The sequence below is a fragment of the Magnolia sinica genome, chromosome 17 (genome assembly GCF_029962835.1).
Source record: "Magnolia sinica isolate HGM2019 chromosome 17, MsV1, whole genome shotgun sequence".
NCBI lineage: Eukaryota > Viridiplantae > Streptophyta > Magnoliopsida > Magnoliales > Magnoliaceae > Magnolia > Magnolia sinica.
In genome coordinates this window covers 26,296,009-26,317,440 of record NC_080589.1, presented here as the reverse complement: position 1 = coordinate 26,317,440, position 21,432 = coordinate 26,296,009, and the positions used below count along the sequence as shown (strand labels likewise).

Below are 21,432 nucleotides of genomic sequence, written 5' to 3'. Positions count from 1 at the left end.
GATGGACGGCGTGGATATACAAAACATACATCAATGTGGCCCCACTGTGAGGTGGGACTCACCCACTAAGCTGACTGAGGACTCACCTACTCCGCGCTCCCTTGATGTCGTTTGGATGTTTGGTAGTCTCGTCCACGCAACCACCTTCACTGGAACTCAAATCCATATTGGAGTTCCACCCATCCAAGGGACCTTGGGATCTAACGGTCCAAAAGGTGCATGTGCAGATGTCGTTTCACATTCTAACATTAAAAAAAAAAAAAATTTAAAAAAAAAAAAATATAAAAAATAAATAAATTGGGTTTGCGTCTCAGTTTATTGAAATTTAAATTCCATCTATTTCGGAATTGCCCCTTCATTTGTATTGCAATTGTGGATTGCTCACATCGCATACAACCGGTTGTAGGCTGTCCACTCGATCTTTCAGAATTTTGGATTTCAGTTTTGCCCTTCAAAACATCATATGTTTGGTTTATGATTCGTAAGGAAGCTAATGGCGCGAAAATCTCCCACAGATATTGAAAGACGAAGCGGATGCCACTGATCGGTAAGAAAGATATTGTTGTAGGTTTACCTACAACCAGTTGTATGTGATCAGTTGTCTTTGCATATTTTAATCTATGAATGCCATGCTCGTCCATGTCTTTAATCACCATCTGTGAGGAAAAGAATGGTCAAAACAACAATTTAGTAATGCTTAAACCATCCACATAAGAAGAGAGAGAGAAAAAAAGAAGAAGAAAATGAAAGGGAAAGAATCCAATGTGGGTCTTAAGAAGGACTGAGATTATTAACAGTGATTGTTGAAAATCCTAATTTGTATAGGATGATTTGAATCATGTATTGCCAACCTGGGCTCATTGCCAATCTTCTTTCGTCAAAACGTAGGTATCAACATAAAATGATGATTCTGTGATGGGGGATCATATCCATCTTTCTGTATTATTTCTAAATCAAAACAATAATTACAAATATTCATTCAAATGTTACAATCCCAAATGGGCATTTCCCTAAAAGCCGTGACATTCCATATTTGAGGGTGAAGGTATAGACAGAATTACATAAGATTTAGGACCTGTTTGGGTGACACTCTCATTTTAGTTAATCGTACGTATGTATTAGAGATCATGATTGTTGGTTATCAATATTATATTTAGCTCTTTTAAAAAATAAAAATAAAAATCTGATCTCTACTACGTAATTACGATTAAATAAAATGAGATGAACTCAGATTGGCACCCAAACAGGCCCTAATAGGATTTAACAACCTCGTAATATAACGCAACTGTAGAGAGAGAATCGTCTGATCAACCTTATCCTAGTTTCCTGTAACCAATTCACAGCTCTTATGTATATCTCACTTGTTGATTTCCTTTATAAATACAAGTCTAAACCTCTCTCATAATTAAGGGAGAGTGGATTTCAAATCTTAAACTTCTATAACCAAAAAGTGTTTACCTACATTAAAATACCAAAAAAAAAATAAAAAATCATGATATTAGTTATATGGACAATGGAAACTAAAATCAGGGAAAAATGAAGAAAAGTTCTTCGAGTCGACGTAACGATGCTCTTTCAACTGATGTATACATGAGCACCATGCTGGCATCACCAGGCTCCTCCTGGTTTGCCATTTCCATAAAGGATATAATTGACAACCCCGGAGTCGCACATTATCCCTTTCCTGCAACAGATCCTGCCGTGGCCCACCAAGCGAGAAAAAAAAAAGATTTGTTTTTAATCATGTATTGCCAACCAAGAGTAACCATGACCAAGCCATAGCCAAAAAATTAGAAAAGTGGGTGGCATCTCCCTCCATCCCTTTCGATTCCACCGGTGATCTTAAGCACATTCTCATGGGTCCCATGATTGCACACCATAGCTCAAAACCTATAACCCTTCTCCCTCCTTCAGCACTCAATAACCTTTGAAACAAGCCCATAAAGGAGCCTCTTTTACCAATTCTAAAATTCTCAATTCAATGAAAAAACTTCCCCCCCTTTTCTCATTCTTCTAACATGGGTGTCAACCAATGGTAGAGATCGTAAGGCTCCCACAGGTGGTCCACAGGACAAGGCTTCCTAGAATCCAATCTCAACCATGGCTTCCCTTTCCCACTCCAATGAAGGAGGCTGATTGGGCCAGGGTGGAGCTTCCTACATCTCCCTTCAAGGTTGTCACCACCTAAACCATGTTGGTTCCATCTATGGTCCACTGCTTTGATATTCCCAGCCAAAACAAGCAAGAAAGGAGGCAATGAGCCCAGCTGGTATATCCTCTTTTGCTTTTGCACTGCCATCCAATCCTCCACCTTTTTTGTATAACCCCCTTCTCTCCATTTCTCTACATCCATCACCATCACACCTGTATTGAAATAGCATGGCTTCCTACCTTCAAATGTTCCCGCCAAAAATGGGTCTGACCAAAATGTATCTGTAAAGTACTCTGTGAAATTTGCAAGGCAATACTCGGGTGCAGCCAGAACCCTTCCATCCAGCTCCACCTCCCATAGCCGACGGATGTCGTCCACTACCACGATGTCCGAGTCGAGGTAGACGATGCGGCCCACATCTGGAGGGATGATACCGGCAAGGTAGATGCGCGCGTAATTCAGGGGCTGGTCTAGTGCCATGCGGATGGACTTGGAGATCTTGTCGCGGACGAGGTTGGAATTGAAGCGGTACACCTTGAAATTGAGGTAGGGGAAGGTGGACTTGATGCTTGAGAAGAGCTGGGGCTCGAACCGTGCTGAGAGGAAGTGAAATGCAACATTCTCGGGGCATGACGTGTGCTTTAGGATGGATAGGACGGCCGCCATGGTCCCGCGGAGGTAATTCACATCAAGGGTCATGGCGATATGGATGCAGTCGGTGCCAGGCGGGCTGCACTCTTCGCCGTTGCGGTATGCAGGGGCTTCGCGGAAGACAGGGAAGTAGGGGGCTGGTTTACGGATGATGCCGACATGGATGCTGGCTGAGACTGCGGTGGGACCCGTTGGGTGGTCCAGGAGGAGGAGGAGGAGGAGGAAAAAGGACAGGAGGCCAAGGAGTTGAGTAGAGGAAAGGCTCCAAGAGGCCATCCTGCCATTTGAGTGGGGTGGGGGCGTGAGAGAGAGAGAGAGAGAGAGAAAGAGAGAGGCTATGAATTGCACCTTCTCAGGTAAGATGAGAAAGAGAAGTTATTGGAGGCTGCTCCAGAGAAAAGGAAGGCTGAGGAAAGGTAGGAAATGAATGATATGGAGAGAGAGAGAGAGAGAGAGAGAGAGAGAGAGAGAGAGAGATTGTGAGGGGGGGAAGAAAGTTCGGAGCTGTTCGTATGTGGGAAATTAAAGAGACAGCTAGAATACGTCAATTTGTATAGGATGATTTGAGATCATATCCGTTGGATCTATGGTCATGTTTCAATGATCAAAGCCATTTATATGATGGGGTCCACTGTGAATTTGGTCACCCAAAAAAATTCTCAGATTGGAATTATTTCAACCATTTGATTCGTTTACTATTTTCCAGATAATATCCGTAACTGTTGTTTTCTATGCCTCTGATTTAAAGCATGGGATCTTTGAATTTTAAAGATTTTCTAGGCAACATCCATGGAAGATGAGGCCCATCATATAAATGGTTTGGATCATAAACATGACCCAAGATCATCGGTTATAGCCCGAACATATCCTATTACAGTATGTCAGGACTTAATTGTAGCAAACCTCGGGGGAAAAAAAAAAACAAAAGGATTTCTTCTCCTTTAGGCAAGCCTCGGACATGCGGGTTGGTGTAGGACCCACTTCAGAAGGTAAGCTTGGATGGGCGCGGATTGGGTACCATCTTACCACGACCTAGCTAGAGACGGACAGTCCTGTCAGGGGCTCTGTGGGGCCCATCGTGATGTGTTTGTTTTATCCACTCTGTTCATCCGTTTTAAAAAATCATTTTAAGTGATGAGCCTATAAATGAGGCAGATATAATGCTTAAGTGGACCACACCATAGTAAACTATGGGGATTTGAATGTCTACGGCTGACTACCTCTTGGGGGCCACAAAAGTTTTGGATCAGGCTGATATTTATTTATCCGTTCATCCAGGTCTATGAGACCTTATGAAGAGGTTGAATGGCAAATAAAATCACTTTAGGCTGTAGGAAGGTTTCAACGGTGGGATCATTCTCAACATTGTTTCATGTGTTATCGTCCAATCTAGCGTTCGATCAGCCTCTTTTTTTGGACTATGTTCTATGATCTTTCAAAATATAGATGACAGCTTGGTAAAATACATATATAAAGAGGGGCCCACGGAGCCCCTGACAGGACCATCCCTTCCTTTCTAGCTACGTCCTTGGGTAGTGCCCAATCCCCGCTACGGGTATTTGCTCACTCTTTTTCTATAGCGATGATCCTAATCTTTTCAAAAATAGACTTTGAACACAAACCGTTGGCTGTGATATGTTTTTATCTGTCCGTAGATTGAACGGATATGATCAGTTTAACAGAAGAAGAGAATCATTCATGGCCTATCCAAGTTGGACATGCATTAGATCTTTTGCCTAAAAAAATTCCGTAAAACACTTTAGGTGGGCCACAATGTACGAAACAAACCAATGGTCTAAACAACTTTTTTTTTTTTCTAGCCATCCATTTATTTTGTACAACTTGGGCCCATCTTGAGGTGAAAAATAGCTTGAGTTTTGGACCAGAAATCTAGATAGTGTGGCTTATTTTCTATTTTTGGGAATCTATATTTTGAGTCAAATTCTTTTTTCTTTTTTCCCCCCCTTTTTTCTCGTAGAAATGTGGGAGAACGGGCCGTCGGAAGTCATTAGAGTCGTTGGATTTTTGGAAAGTCGTTATAGGCATCTTTCGTATTCCAACGGTCGCCTACCACTCGTCAATTCATCGCCGACCTACGCGATTGTTGGGTAATAGGCATTGCTTGAGAAGATCTCAAGTCCAGGCGCGTTGGACCATAATTTTGAATCCACCTAGTAGTTATCCCTAAGGAAGACGGTGATCGACCTCATCACGCCCATCCCTGCATCATATAGGTGAGGACAATTTTCATGATGCTTGTGACAAATCCAGCATATTCACCGATTTCACCATCTTCTTGATTTCGGGTTTGGGCCAAGATCAAGGTTGATCCCATGCTAAAGTGGCTCCATTGCAAGAGAGTGGGTCAGGAAATTAGTATTGTTTCCTACTGTGTAGCCCACCTGAGCTTTGGATCTTCATTACTTTTAGGCTCAAGCCCTGAAATGATAGGAAAAAATTGGTAGTGTTTGGATTTCTCTCAAACAACATGATGGGCTCACAATCATACAACCATCTCCGACGAGTTTGACATGAGTAAGAGATTGTGACAGCGCCGGTTGACATCATCATCCCTTGAATCTTGGTGGGGCCCACTTTTGTGATGTTAGTCACAAATCAAATTTGTCCACCATTTTTTCTATCTTTTTTTAAGACATAGGCCCAAAATCAAGGCTGATCCAATGCTAACGTGGGTCCCACAGTAGGAACGGTCCGTCGAGAAGTTAGTAGTGTTGAAACTATATATATCCACTATTTCCTATGTGTGGAAGACTGCGTCTTGGATCTACATCATTTTTTGGCCCAAGCCAGACAATGACATGAAGAAAATGGTTGGTGCTTTGGATTTCCATTACGCAACACAGTGGGCCCTACAATCACTCCCAATGTGTCTGATGCAAGGAGTCAAAGATGTGACAGCTGTCGGCCAGGCCCACTTTTGTGATGTTTGTCACAAATCCAAATGCTACAAATACGACATGTTCACCAATTTTGTCATTTCATGTTAATGCGTGACCCCAAAATCGAGGCTGATGCAATACACAACATGTCACATCCTGGAGTTCAGATACACGGTGTGTGCCTTCAAATCTGAGTTACAGCCCGGCTCTCTCGTACACCAAGTGTACGTAAATTCACTCATCAAATAATTGCTATGAGGCAGATTCTAGGTTTCCATCACATAAATGTACAAATATCCAAACTATTATATGTTCTGCATTTAGCACTTATTCCCTTGCATTCACAAACTCAAAGTAAATTAAGCACCAAAAATCAACCATGCCCACCCATTTGGGGATTTAATGAATCATGGCCCAATAAAGACATATGATAAGTAAATTTTCAAATTTAGTCCAAACAATGATAAGTATAACGAATGGAAATTAAATCTCGTAATAAATCAGTAACAAGAATGAATCATCCATCTGATGCAGTTAGCTTGTCCTTCGTCAAATATGACCACTGGTCTTAAGTGCCTCTTCCATCAGCCCAGCCTCATTTACCCGCACTTAATTCGGATTTCCTGTCTCATTTGCCTCTGTACGATTGTAAGTTCACAACGTTAGCAAAGCTAGTAAGTGAACCCTATATGGTTCATACATAGCACAATATAAGATAATACTATTAAATGATATAATATGTATGCAGCATGAGTATGGATGCAAAGATGTCATGAGATGTATGTCAAGGGGGATGATCGTCCACTTGCCTGGGTTGGATATTGTCAAACCAAAAATTATACCCGATAGACATCTACTGTAGGTAGGCGTAAGCAAACAACATCCACTCTGTGAGTAAGAGTATGTTTCTACTATCATGGTCATCTGGTAATGAATCTATCAGGCGTAACCATCCAGGGAGATCCCCCAACAACCTAGGCACAAGGTGTGCATGCAATGATGATGGATACATGTAATGCATGCTCAATGTCTATGCATCAACATGAGTAGTCAATAGATACATCTCTTTCTAAGAGGATCAACGAATTTCATAATATTAATGATTTGAATATTTGTATGTTCAATATCAGAAATATCTCAAAATATAAATCATAAAGCAGGAACGGCATGAGAAATATAACATAGCAACCATATCAATCTAAATAATCACAACCATCAAATCATCTATCTTAATCGTAAAGATATGAGACATGCAGGGATCTACTCACTGATTCATGGTAGAGTTGAATCCGTCAAATAGTCGGATGCTTTAGAATTAAGGCTCCAAATTCCTATTAATATTATTAAACGCATTCCAATATCAATTAGACTATGACATTAAGTGATACCTACCTTTAATCAACCTAAGATGGCTCACAAAAAATTCTTATGGCCTTAATGATTAATTAATTCAATTTATAGGTCAAAATAGGGGACTGTTGATCGATGCCGTCAATCGATCGACCAAAGATCGATGAATTTTGGATTAAATTGTTTCCATCTTTGGATACTTTTGGCCACCTTCAATCGATTGAACCCTGTTTGTCGATTGATCAATCTTAATCGAATTTAAGTCAGTTGCTCGCTAGATAAATTGATCACCGTTGGTCAATTGAGTTCAATCGATCGAAACCGCTTGAGGTCCTCCTCGATCAATTGAAGCAGGTTATGAATTGTGGTTTGAGGTCTTTAGACATAAATTGATCCCCTCAATCGATTAATCGAAGTCGATTGGGACCTGTTTTACTACATGATCCGATTTCCCGAAATTGAAGGTTTTGCTTACTCTTTCTTAGCTTCTGCGATTATACTTGATCTTAGAGTTTGAGTTCAACCCATCCAATTGTTTTACTCGTTATCAAACTCGAATTAACTAAACGAATTAACCAAAGGATCACTTGGAACCGAATATCTGGAATCTATAATTGTCAATAAAAGTGCTTTACTCATGCTCTATTATCTTCTATATTATTTGTAGATCTTTGAGGGAGATCCGTCATTCGTATCAGTCTAAGATTCAAAGTCATAACATGATTCAATTTTCATATCATTTAATTTAAATCTATTGGGGATTGGTGTTGCAGAATCACACAGATCTAGATCTAGGATAGCAATTCAATGGCACCAAGCAATCACAAGAGAACACAAAGATTTAACGTGGAAAACCCTTTTGGGAAAAAACTACGACACAAAGTGATAGAATTCCACTATGAAATAGAAATTACAAAGAGAGAGGACTTACCTGATTCGAACAACCTCGAATCTCACCCTTGCTACACCCTTTAGAAACCCTAAAACCCTTTTAGGAACCCTTGGAAAACTTCTAGAAAGCCTTAGCATACCCTAGAATAGCCATAGGGACCCCAATTTATAATTTAGGAAACTGCCCTTCTACACTTCTGCTAAACCACCTCAAATTTATGTAGTCCGCGCAGAGTATGCGTAACCCTCGACTAGTTGAGCTAGTTCCTCGACTGGTCGAAGGGCACCCTCGACCGGTCAAGCGGCCCGGACACCTAAAAGAAAAAAACACGCTAAACTTCGAGTTGAGCTGTCCTCGACCAGTCGAGCAGCCCTGTCGACTAGTCGAGCAGCGCAGGAATTACAGATTTAAGACACCCGATTACAATAATCTCCACAATGTCTTTAACCTTCAATTGTGTAGCTTCTTGAATTCTTCTCTTATCTCTGTATCACATCATAACTTCTCGTGCACACTTTGTCCTTCTTTTCCACCATCTCCAAGCCCAGAGAAGTTGCACTTAACTTGAACTTCTCTGCAGGAACTACTTTAGAGATCATGTCTTCCGGATTCACACAGGTGTGAATCTCCTCCAGAGTTACACCTCCTTCCTCAAGCACCTATCGGATAACATGGACATCCAACTAATTGCTCCACCCGTTAGTACAAACGAGTAACCTAAAGTCAACTTTCTGAGATCGACACTGCCTGCGTAATCTGAACCCACATACCTTTCCAACTTTGTTCATGTCTTCCCAAAAGTAAAGACGTAGTCTTCTTACCATCTCACCGCTACCCAATATTGTTTGCCAAGGTATTTGCTCATAACATTGATAGCCTGTGAAATAACTGATCTAATCCAGACCATGGCATGTACTGTCAACCACATTCGAATAAGTCTCACGAGATATATCATGCTTTTTCTCATCTGTTTTGGGATATGTCCTGAGGAAAACTTTGAGGTGAGATGCGTAGGGAACGTTCTCCGGCTTTGCCTGGTCCATCACATCCATGGTCAATACCTACCTAAGGTTTTCTGCCTGAGATAACTAAAGCCTACTCCTTTTCCAGTCTTAATGCTGAGAATCATCTTTGCAGCCCCCGATCCTTCATCCTAAATGTCCCACTTAACCAAATCTTCAATACATTGATCTCAAACATGTCATAATTGGGGATCTACATGTCATTAGCATACAATTCCTGACTCACCATGAAGGAATCAAACCACTGCCTAGGCAATAGGTCATACCACGACTCCACATCCATCCTTCCAACTCTAGATCGCATTGGCCAACCAGCATCAATCACGAATCTAATAGACATTTGCTATACCGTTGGCGCGAATATCTCTGAGAAGTCGATCCCTTCTCTCTGAGCATAATCCTTCGCTAGCAACCTCGCTCTGTATCTATGTTGTATCCTCCTGAAGATCCACCTGCATCCAACCGATTCCCGGCTCACTGGAAGCTCCACCAGCTCCCATGTGTCTATCTAGTACAATGAGTCCATCGCATCGCCCATAGTCACCTTTCACTTCTCAGCAGTAGGCTCACCTAGAGCCATCTGAATAAAAGATGAATCCCCTACGATATTGGATTCGTCCATGTACCTCACCGATATCTTGCGATTATGTTGTGTGATTCTTCTCACAGGTGGCTGCTACACTTGCTCTGTATCCCTGTCCACGTGTCTCAGCCTTCCTGCCCTGCCCGCTCATGTGGCCTTGCCCAACATGCCACACACGTGCAGAGGTGGAATCCGCTACATCCACTACAGCTCCACCTTTTGAAGTGCTCCCGATCAACCTGTACATGTTATCGAGTCGTTGCGCTTTCATGATTAGTCGTGCCCCCTTAGATACCTTAAGAGCACCATCAATACCTGTGAACTTGCAACCCATTACCTCAAGTACACCAAGAGAAATCAGATTCTTCTTAATATCAGGCACGTGCTTTACATCAGTCAGGGTACGCTCCACCCTATCAAACATCTTGATACACACCGTACCAACAGCCATAACATTATAGGCACTGTCATGGCCCATAGATACCTGTCCACCATCGCACTCCCTGTAACTGGTGAACCAACTCCGATGAGGAGTCATGTGAAAAGATGCCCCTGTGCCTAGCATCCACTCGTCCTTACGATCATCGTATGACCGTCTAATCGTAGACATAGATAAAACATCACCATCACATCCACTTGATCCATTTGACGTGGCAGCATTGACCTCCCTGTACGAAGCCTCAGAATTTTCTCTCTTAGATTTAGGATTTGTACAATCCTTCTTCACATGTCCTTTCATCCCACAATTCTAGCACTTTACCTTTCCTTTGTCATTGCCCTTGGATTTGGACCTAGAACTTGAAGAACCTGTACCTTGTTCAAAATTTCTACCCCTTGTAAGCAGTATATCAAAAGATATCCCCATGTCACTGTTAAGCTTTCTCATGGCCTTCCCTTGAAGGGCTGAGATAATGGTGTCGATACTCAGGGTTTTATTCATGGTGCACATTGTGTCCTTCAATGACTCGTATGATGCCTGAAGAGAATTCAACAACATACATGCTTGTTCCTCATCTTTCATCACTTCCTCCACATCCAGTAATTTGTAAACCAATTTATTAAAGTTGCTGATGTGATCCTCCAGATCTCCACCCTCTGCCATCTTGAAGTTCAAGTGTAGGCAATTTTCAGAATATTTTTTCGCATAGGCATCCTCTAACTTCGCCCATAACTAGGGGTGCACACGGGTCGGTTCGGTCCGGTTCTGGGGTGAAACTGGAACCGAACTGTTCCAAACGGTTCTAGGATATTCGGAACGGGAACCGAATCGTTAACACCCTAGAACCGAACCGGAACCGAATTGTTAAAATTGGTTCGGTTCCGGATCGGTTCCACGGTTTTGGACTTTTTATTATCTAGCCCAATTGCATGTTTTATTTTATAATCTAGCCCATGTCCATTCGTATTTTCATCAATTTGATGAATGGTTTAGATATTGTATAAGGTGTGCAAAAATACATTTATGAAAACAATCAAATGGTGCATTGTAAACCATAAATCATGAGTCAAATATGGAAATAATCAAAGGGTTCCTAGTTTGGTTCCAAGTTTGGTTCCAGGTTCAGTTCCGCCGTTCGGATCCATGGTTCAGTTCTATAGATCGCTTCACGGTTTAGTTAGGTTCGGTTCTACATACCCCCGAACCGAGAACCAAACCGATGTAATCGGTTCTTTGATTTTTGGAACTGGAAATGGAACTGGTGCACTCTAGAACCGGACCAAACCGGACCGTTTGGTCGGTATTGATCTGGTTCCACGGTTCTACCGGTTCGATGTGCACCCCTACCCATAACTTAGCCGCATTTTTCTCCCTCATAACATTGTAGAGAACCTCATCTATGAGACATAAATGGATCGATGATAAGGCCTTCTTATCAAGAGTATTCCAATCATCATCAGTCATAGTACACTTTCGCTCCTCAAGAGCACTATCTTCGCCTTGTTTGATTAAGGAACTGATCATCTTGATCTTCCATAACTCAAAGTTATTTTTCCCTTAGTACTTCTCAATATCATACCTAGTGCTTACCATTATTGCCTATCCCTCAGATTCTGATCTGTGCCCCAATGATTGCTCTGATACCACTTGTTGGGGATTTGTGCTGCAGAATCACACAGATCTAGATCTAGGATAACAATCTAATGGTGTCAAGCAATCACAAGAGAACACAAAGATTTAACGTGAAAAATCCTTTTGGGAAAAAGTCACGGCACAAAGTGACAGAATTCCACTATGAAATAGAAATTACAAAGAGGGAGGACTTACCCGATTCGAACAACCTCGAATCTCACCCTTACTACACCCTTTAGAAACCCTAATCTTAGCCATGCATCATGTTATGATGGAATAATCATGACCATTAATCCATTGTAAACATGGATTGATGACGTCATTAATGGTGTTGATGTCATCAGAAACTTGTAAATCGTCCAATAATGTTGCACCTCACATAAACAGCAGAATACTTTGTGTCTCAACCTAAATACTTTGTACGATAATGTTTACAAAAAATTAAACCGTAGGCCCTAGCTGATGCACCGGCCATTTTAAAATTCTTAGAAATTGTTTAACAGATGTGGGTCCACAAAGGGCATCGGATTATCCATCTGATCTGAAATGCTCACAATATAATACAGACATATAGCATCAGAAGAATATGTCATAAGATTATCATAAAATTTCATCCCTAGGACTCACACACACACACACACACACACACAAGAAAAAAAAAAGTCCATCCCTACGACTCTCACATAAAACTACAACTACTCTCACGTAAAAGTAGAATTGAAACATCAACTTCATTGCCGCATAGAAAATCAGCATTCCAAATAGCAAACGAAGCACTAGATGGATGGACGGTTCGTTCCTATCCCCAGCAACAGCCAACCCCTCAGGGTTGCGATCTTCTCCTCCAGACATGCTTTGGATTACGGTTCGATCAGCAATAACACCTACACAAGTCCCACTGTCCTTCGTATGATGAGATGCAGGGCCTCTGTCAACTGTATTTGACATTCCCACCGCGCGATCGGAGACCGTTGCCTAAATTATAAAGTACAAAAAAAAAGGAATTTATGTCCATCTCACTAATAAGAAACTTGTAAAATTTAATCCCTGAAGTATGAAATCTATTATACATATGTATGAATTTTATAAATAAAAAATAACCAACCTAAAACTAATTCCACGCATTCATCGCATCTCCCAATGTCGTGAAGGACTTGTGCTTGCAACCACTGTATCCGTGAACCTGAGCATTACAATCCGCCCATGTCATATATATTCCGTGATTCCTCCCCACAAAGACCACATGATACTTGTGCTTCATTTTGCTGCAACACATACTCAACAAGTTATTCGCAGGCTTATCAGTGTAAACAACAACCTGCAATTTAGGATGATGTCTCTTTTTCTATAATCTCCATAATACCTAAATAACGAAGATGTTGGTAACAAGTTACGATTCTTGAACCTTAAAAGCTTTATCAACTGATCACCTTAACCAACCTGAAATACAAAACGGAATTGGTCAATGCCATCAAGATGTTTCATATTCATTCACTGGAATAAACCTGATAAATATCCATATTACCTATCTATATATCCAAAGATTCAATAGTATCATGATAACTTTTGTTTCCCTGATACGATATTTCCCCGCACATCTGTCAGAGCAGAATTACTAGAGAAAAGAGAATCAATACAGTATCTTGAAGGGATGACCATTTTATTGCAACCCAATTCAAAACATTTTCAATATCTTCATGAACAACCTTTTGAAAATTTGACTGATTTAATTCAAGATAGATGTACTTCATTCCAAAAATTTCTGGTTTATTTCAAGGCAGATATGTATTATTATAGTATCTAATCAGACTAATATACCTCAGCTGGATTATGAACTTTCTCATAATCCATGTAAAAGTAGAAACATTACCAGTAACGATCTGATTTTACCATAAGTGAAGCCATAGTAATCCACGTCAGTTACACATGACAAATGTATATCAGTATAACTTTCAGAAAATAACTAGTAAAACCAATGTACAATCTAGGAATAAATTATGAATGTCAAGGGCGTATCAAAAAATAATACATAAAAGAGTGTTAATACAGAAGAATGAATGCAAACAGTAATAATCTCAGAAAGCTAAAACAATATCATACTGATATATCAAGTTAATGGCATAAAAGCAATGATTGTCCTGGTCATTGTCCGAGTCCAATAACATAAGTACCAGGCTGAAATGTAGCTCCACTATCAAAACTGTATCGGTAGAATGGTATAAAAATATTGTATAAGTCTACAGTTCCAACCTGCAAGAAGTATCAACACTATGAGGGTAACAGCTTCGCATTTTCAAAATAGAACAGTCCAAAAGTACAACATTAGCATTGCTGCTCCATCAACAAATGTATCATCCACGATAGAGTAAAGTTAACCAATCCAAACCGAGCCACCACGGACTGAAAAAAAAACAGTTTCTACAGCAAACCATCCAAAAAAACACATACTCTAAATGTAAACAGTCAACACATATCATAAAACGTCTCTCATTTTCATTCCGGGCCACAACGAGCAAGGATAACTTTTTCTATCCATTCCTTCTTGCGTTCATAACCCATCTTCATAAAATACCCTGCACTGACTAAATCAGTCTGCAAGACCTTTACAGCATGGAGTTGGTCTTCATGGGAAAGACCATCCACCTCTTCTAGGATACCCAGCAACCACGGAACGCGCATTATGCTTTTTTCCTGACCGAATGTAATGGTCAAGTTGTTAATGGCCTCAGCCACTTCCCTCATCTTATTGCCGATATGTTCACTCGGCTTGCACTTCCTCCTATGGCTTATCTCACTCCCCTCTATGCGGTTATGATGAGAACCTGAAGTGACTTCTATTGGACTTTTGTTAGCACGCTTTGCCCGATTTAATAAGGATCCATCACCACCTCGAACTCGGGGAGGATGCCTTCTATCATCCTCGTTAGAGGATGACAAATGTACTATCTAGGAAGCCTCCTCATCCGAGTCATCGTCAGAGTGGAACTCGTCACGGCCGCGTCGTTTCCTTAATATCGGAGAAGAATATGCCGTACTAGCAAATTCACCGTCGGCACAATCATTGCCAAACATTAACGTAAGGTTGTCCCATTTTTTAATATGTTTGCCTCGCACCCGTTTGGCGTAGGGGTGTGTCTGTACACACAAAGACAATATTTTCATCAATTTTGTACAAATTTTAAAAGCATTTATATGTGAAGATTATACTGTGATATATCCATCCCATACATCCTCTGTAGCAAGAACCATCTTATTTTGTTCGTCCCATCCAAAACCCGAGGCGTTGAGCATGTCTTTTATTGCCCAGTACAACCTCTTTAGGGTCCGCAGGCGATTAGAAATATGACAGTTCTCTAGCAAAATGCCACAAGTATCGTAGATTACTTTAATCGTGGCCTTGTACGCTTCGAGTTTAAACCTGACGTCACTTTTAAGTCCTAGGTTCGCCTGTTCCACCAACTCATCAACCAATGCGTTATCCATGTTGTCTGTCTATTGAACTCTACTAACTTTATGTGAACCGCCTAAACTACGCCTTGGCTGGGATACACATTTTGAGGATGACACTTTGCGGGAGGGCATATGCTTTTTCTTAGGAGTTCCAATTAATTCAGTCGGTGAACTCAGGCACTGGTTTGAAGCAACAACCTTCTTTGAAGGTGACGACTCCACATCTTTCTTTCTTGGGTCCTTAACGGTGCTCCTTAAAAAATTCATAGAACCTACAAGCAAAAAATATAAATAGATATATAACAACTATAGCTAAATAATACAGTATAATAATGAGTCATAGGCAGACATAATGACATTCAACACAAATGTTAAACATAATATCCCAAGCTTGGTGAAAATATGTGAAAATATTCCCGCTTTCAAGTAAGCGGATCATTACATAAACCATGAAACTAAAGTCCGTTGTCTTGTGCGTGGAAGACTGTTATTCCACATTCTATCAGCAATCTTGTCTCTCTTCCTCGTCCACTTATCACATGCATGATCTGTCAATCGAGCTAACACTTGTCCTTATCTACTGAGGTTACATCTATAGGGGATGGCGCAACATCCTCTGTACTGTCCCCACTATCCTCAACTACCTCAGCTAGTCCATCATCATCACTAACACGAATGAAATTATGAAGGACACAACAAGCTATAACAATTTTTACTTGCGTTATAAACTTGAACTGGGGAGGAGTGCGAAGAATAGGAAAATGATTTTTTTATAAGGCCAAATGAACGCTCTATGACATTTTGCAATTGTGCGTGGCGATAATTGAAAAGTTCCTTTTTATTGGCAGTCTTCCTTCTAGTATGAAACTCGTTCAAGTGATATTGCGCACCTCGATAGGGTGCCATAAATCCAGGCGAATGTGCATATCCAGCATCAACAACATAATATTTTCTTACACAATTGCAAGATATGTTTCAGATATCTATCACACATAAATACCTATAGAAAAAACAATCACCCCTCATACGCAATTACCATATGGAATAAGAAAACAGTCAGGGTGACGGGTTAGTGCATTTTGTAGCACATGAGCATCGGATGCGGATCCATCCCAACCAGCAAGCACATATACAAATTTCATATCAAAAGTACATGCGGCCAAAATATTTTGTGATAGAAATCCTTTCCTATTTTTGAAAGTTGAGCTTCTTTCTTTTGACAAATAAGCCGAGATATGGGTACCATCTAGGGCCCCGTTGCAGTCCTACAATCAGAAAGGTGGCATATGATTAGTTTATCCATTAACTATCAACTTATAATTTAGAAATTTCTCCAACATATCTTCAACTTTACCTAAAAATATGAACTCCACAAAGAGTTGTCGAAAATTTTCTTGGGTGTGTGTAATCCAAGAAACCTCACGTACTCGGGATATAGACCGATTATAGCATCCAACACTCTAGTAAAGTGTCTGCTCACAGTCTCACTAGATCGTGTAAAATGATGACCAATCACATGATTACATATGTTATGGCTGACAGTATGAAGAAACATTACAATATGCTCCTCCATGCTGCATCTCCTGCTATCGAAAAGTAATTTTCGATCCCTCAACAGCGAACATAATTCAAAAAAATTATACTTACCCATCCTCAGCTGCGCAAGACACTCAGTATCGCTCTTACGTATAATTCGGCTTATGAATCTATCCCTCTTAATGTGGATTTCATTGGGTTTAGCCTTTATACAGTAACAACGATAATATTCAACCGCTTCCATTACACTCACTGAAACTGCAATGGCTGTTATGGCAGCGGCTATTTTACTCTCATTTCAATCACTGCCAGATGATCTATCATCAAAATTTTTTACACTTTCGGAAGCCATTGCAATTTAAAGGGAACTCAAAAAAATGATCTGAATAACAATTAGAAGAAAATGTAAATTTGACTTGTATATAAACATGTATACATAATACAACAAACAGTTACAGTTATTAAGATTAATAACCTCCATGCCTTGGGGTATCAAGTAAAATGTTCAAGTTTCAAACAATAATTTCGAAAATATATTCTACTTCTAATAAGTATTAAAGGTATGAAAACACTAGTTTCTTCAACATCCCATATTATACTACAACAGAATTAGAAGATGTACAGAAAGTTACAAATAACAGATTAAACACTTCTTTCTTATATGAGTTATTTTTTTATGAGACAATTTTTTTACTTGCTGCTGAACAAATTGATACATCAAATCAGTTAACATCAATTTGACAAGATGTACACAAAGTTACAAAGAATACATGATCCACTTGGCTCTTCAATCAGTTAATGAAGATATTGGAATAGAATTTTTTAACATAAGATAATGACAGAATTATAAGATGTACACCCGAACTAACAACAGATCATACATCGAATTTTTTTTATCGTTCTAACTTAGATTGATACGTGTAGCATGTAAACAACAGAAAAAACAGATGTACGCAGAATTCATAATAACTGATAAACCACATGTTTTAGACTTATCAGTTATTTTTTTATCCTCTAATAATTTTTTACTTTCTATTGAACAGATTGATACATCAAAACTGTTAACATCAAATTAACAAGATGTACACAAAGTTACAAAGAGTACATGAATCACTTGGTTCTTCAATCAGTTAATGAAGATATCAGAATAGATTTTTTTAACAACAGATAATGGCAAAATTATAAAATGTACAGCAGAGTTAACAACAGATCATACAACAAATTTTTTTTTTATCCTTCTAACTCAGATTGATACGTGGAGCATGTAAAAAGCATAAAAAAAGATGTACACAAATTTCATAGTAACACCTAAACCACATGTTTCAGGCTTATTAGTTTTTTTTTTTTCATTACCTTGAAATTTTTACTTGCTGCTGAACAGATTGATACATCAAAACTATTAACATCACATTCACAAGATGTATAAAAAAGTTACAAAGAATAAATAAATCACTTGCTTCTTCAATCAGCTAATGAAGATTTTAATAGAGAATTTTTTAAGCTCAGATAACAGCAGAAGTGCAACATGTACAGCAGAATTAAAAGCGGAATCAATAGCAGAATTTTTTAGTCCCTCAACCTCAGATTGATACATTAAACATGTAAAGGGCAAAAACAGCAGGTGTACAGGGAGTTAGTTTGTTAATTAGTATCCCTTATTTACTTGTTGCTGAATAGATTGATACTTTATACCTTTTCACACGACATTAAAAACATGTACAATATATAAAAAGACTACGGAAAAAAACAGTTGGTTATTCACTATGTTATTCAAGATTTTAAACATGAATTTTTTAATAACACTGAAACATCAGAATTAGAAGATGTAATAGCAGAGTTCACAACATAATTACGGGAAGAGTTTTGTTAACCTTTAATGTAAGATTGATATATCAAACATGTAAAGAGCAGAAGTAGAAAATGTAGAGAGAGTTAAATATAACAGAGAAAACATTTGTTTCTTCAATCAGTTGCTTTTTGAGAACATCAAATTTTAACTTCTATTGAACAGTTTCATACATCATACCTGTTCACATGACTTTAAGAATATTTCCCGAAGGAAAAAAAAAACACCTCAATCACCACTTGCTTCCTCAAAACAGAAAGGTTCAAAGACAACAAACGAAGGAATGATTTTGAAATCTCAGAGAAGGGTTTTATGTAATCTAGGACATATCTACCTGATCGAAAGATTCGTCGGTACAGACACTACCTGTACATGGCCTTCCACAAACAGATGGGTGTCATGCACCCATCCTTTCCAGACTTCCACTGTTCAGCGAAATCTTTTATCAAAATCGATATTGGATTCGACAAGAGAAGATTGCCCCCACCATCGCCCGTATATGCATAGAGATGGGAAATAAGGTGTATATGCCTGACCGTATAAAGATAGAATCCGATTTTGGTAAAGGTCGTTGGATATAGCCAAACCGATTTCCAGATGAGGGAGGATCATACTTGAAGCAAGTTCTCTCCGCAATTGGACTGAGAAGCAGGGACAACCGGTTTGCAAAGAGGAAGGTGACAGTAAGGTACTCGAGCTACTGTATGATGAAGTCTGTCTAAGAGAGGGAATAATCTCATTTCATCTCCGACATGCAGGCTAAAGGAGATGATCTACGGAGAAGGAGTATAGCATCGCCCGTTCTCCCAACATCTATCTTGAAATGGAAAGTTTTCGAAGTCTATTCCTTCTTCAATACAATACAATGAAGAGACAGGACAAGGACAAGACACTACGACGCCGTCACCGAGTACTTTACAATCGATTTTCAAAATTGGTTCCACACAGTATTCGCGCACGTGGAATGCGTCGCCCGCCCGTTCGGAAACTAACAAATGACATGTCACATCAAGGTGTGTAATACGATACCATACACTCGCAATCAGCAATCCAAATAGGCCCTTAGTGAATTAGATCTAAGTAACAAGTTTGTTAAAAGATACACCACATGGTGGTCCACACACAAACCTATGGTCAACAACCCATTCAAATTGTCCCATCTAGTGTGGCTCATTTGGGTTGTTGATTTAATTAATTGTTGACCTCGATACCTAACATGACTATATAATTTGATGAGCGGAGTGGATTTTACACTTAAGACATGGTGGCCCCATAGACTTAGGTAGGTGTTATAGAGGACTTTGGTCTACTGAGCCTTTGTCTCCGTTCTCCTTTGTCTTTCTATCTCTCCTTACTCCACTTGCGTGCCATTCCCCTAGTAGATATAGATGTGCATGTGCATCATCCATCACACTCTGCCGGAGTACCAAAAGATTTTATTCTCAAATCATAAAGGAATTTTACAAAGAACTACTTGATTGACATATAATTTACATTTTGATACTTTTTCCAAAAAATGTTTTCAAATAGCAACCACATTAATAGATATTATGATCATTCCACTACCATCATTTACACCTTTTTAATCTAGTGGGGTATAAGCAAGTGTGTCAACTGCTTGGGGATTCACAACGTGATGTTTATGTAAAATTCATCTCGACTACTAGGTGCGCCACCTCATGTTAAGGGAAGTGCCCAAAAATCACTCCATCTGTAATTAAGGTGGATCACATAAATGGAAATAGTGTACATGCAACAATTACTCTCTAAACCGTTTCCCTTGGTATGACCTACTTGAATCATAGATGGAACTAAATTATAGGCCATATGCTTAAATTTTTGTGTGGCATCTGATGGATGGAGTACATTTCATATAATCATCATGTTGTGCTCAATAAAAATCAAAGTTGGACATCTATTTCCTAATTGTTTTCTTTGGTGTGTCCCACCTGAATCATAAGTTAGCCTGATTCTTTTGGCATAAGGCTTAAAATGAAATATGCATTTAGTAGTCGAAGTAAATCTTACATAAGCATCAGGGTAGGCCTGGCCTAAAATCAAGTCCCAGCTTCCCTCTCCACCTCTACAGAGATGCCACTCTTAATCTTGATGGTGCCCATCGTCGTGTTTATGTAAGATCCACATAGCTATTTAGTACAATATTAAGTCTAGACATGAAAAATCAAGTTGACTTGTGATTTTGGTGGGCCACATTAAAGCAACACAGTTAGGAGAGATGTCCATTCTTAATTTTTAAAAGGTCTATTGTGATAATTATACGAAATCCACTCCTACCATTACATTTAACACAAACATTTAGGCTTGCATCCCAAACATTATATCCGTCCATAATTCACGTAAACCATACCAATGGATAAAGTTTGGAGGTACGTGTTCTTGTACACTATTTCCAATCATGTGGCCCACCTGAATCATAGATGTACCTGATTTTTGGTCTCTTGCTCTATCATGAGGTGACAAACTTGGTGGTCGGAATAGATTTTACATAACTATCACCATTGGGCTCACCCGAGCTACCCACCCATGTGCTCTCGTGCTGCGGTAACAAAAGGTAGTGAGTGGAGTGATAACTATATCGGGCAGCATTTAGAAAGCCTTTGGGAAAAAGGTACCGGAATGTAAATTTTATATTAGTTAGGTAGGTTTTTGTAAAATTACCAATCACAAACCCTTTCTTCTTTCCCTCCGCAGCTTGAACCCTCTCTTAAACCCTCTTTACCTTTTCTCCTTTGAGGGAGAGAGAGAGAGAGAGATGAGAGAGATATTGCAACAGCTATCTTTGAATCAGACCCAAAAGATAAGATTGGAAGCAGCTCTCCAACAGCTTGAAGAATCATCAAAAGCCAGCTCTTCTTCTTCCTCTGCCATCATTACTGTCGCCGACACCATCCCCGTCAACCACGAAGATGGCGTCCTCAAGTGATAATTCATTCATCTTCTTCAAACAAACAACAAAAA

At 39.6% G+C, this 21,432-nt stretch overlaps 2 protein-coding genes across 2 annotated transcripts in view; one reads left to right on the top strand and one right to left on the bottom strand.

The window, feature by feature from the left end:
- Positions 1-1,738: 1,738 nt before the first annotated feature.
- LOC131231029 (probable galacturonosyltransferase-like 4) lies at positions 1,739-3,148 on the bottom strand. Its single transcript, XM_058227105.1, has one exon. It carries the CDS (start codon positions 3,077-3,079, stop codon positions 2,006-2,008), a length of 1,074 nt encoding a protein of 357 aa, XP_058083088.1. The 5' UTR covers positions 3,080-3,148; the 3' UTR covers positions 1,739-2,005.
- An 18,013-nt stretch (positions 3,149-21,161) lies between these two features.
- LOC131230790 (exosome complex component RRP4 homolog) overlaps positions 21,162-21,432 on the top strand; it is a 44,421-nt gene continuing 44,150 nt past the window's right edge. Inside the window, exon 1 of the mRNA XM_058226775.1 lies at positions 21,162-21,393. Coding sequence (XP_058082758.1) covers positions 21,227-21,393 — 167 coding nt within the window. The 5' untranslated portion in view covers positions 21,162-21,226. The remainder of the gene's footprint in view (positions 21,394-21,432) is intronic.

Excerpts from the sequence above, each read along its gene's own strand:
- LOC131231029 (XM_058227105.1), bottom strand. The coding sequence starts at position 3,079 with ATGGCCTCTTGGAGCCTTTCCTCTACTCAACTCCTTGGCCTCCTGTCC.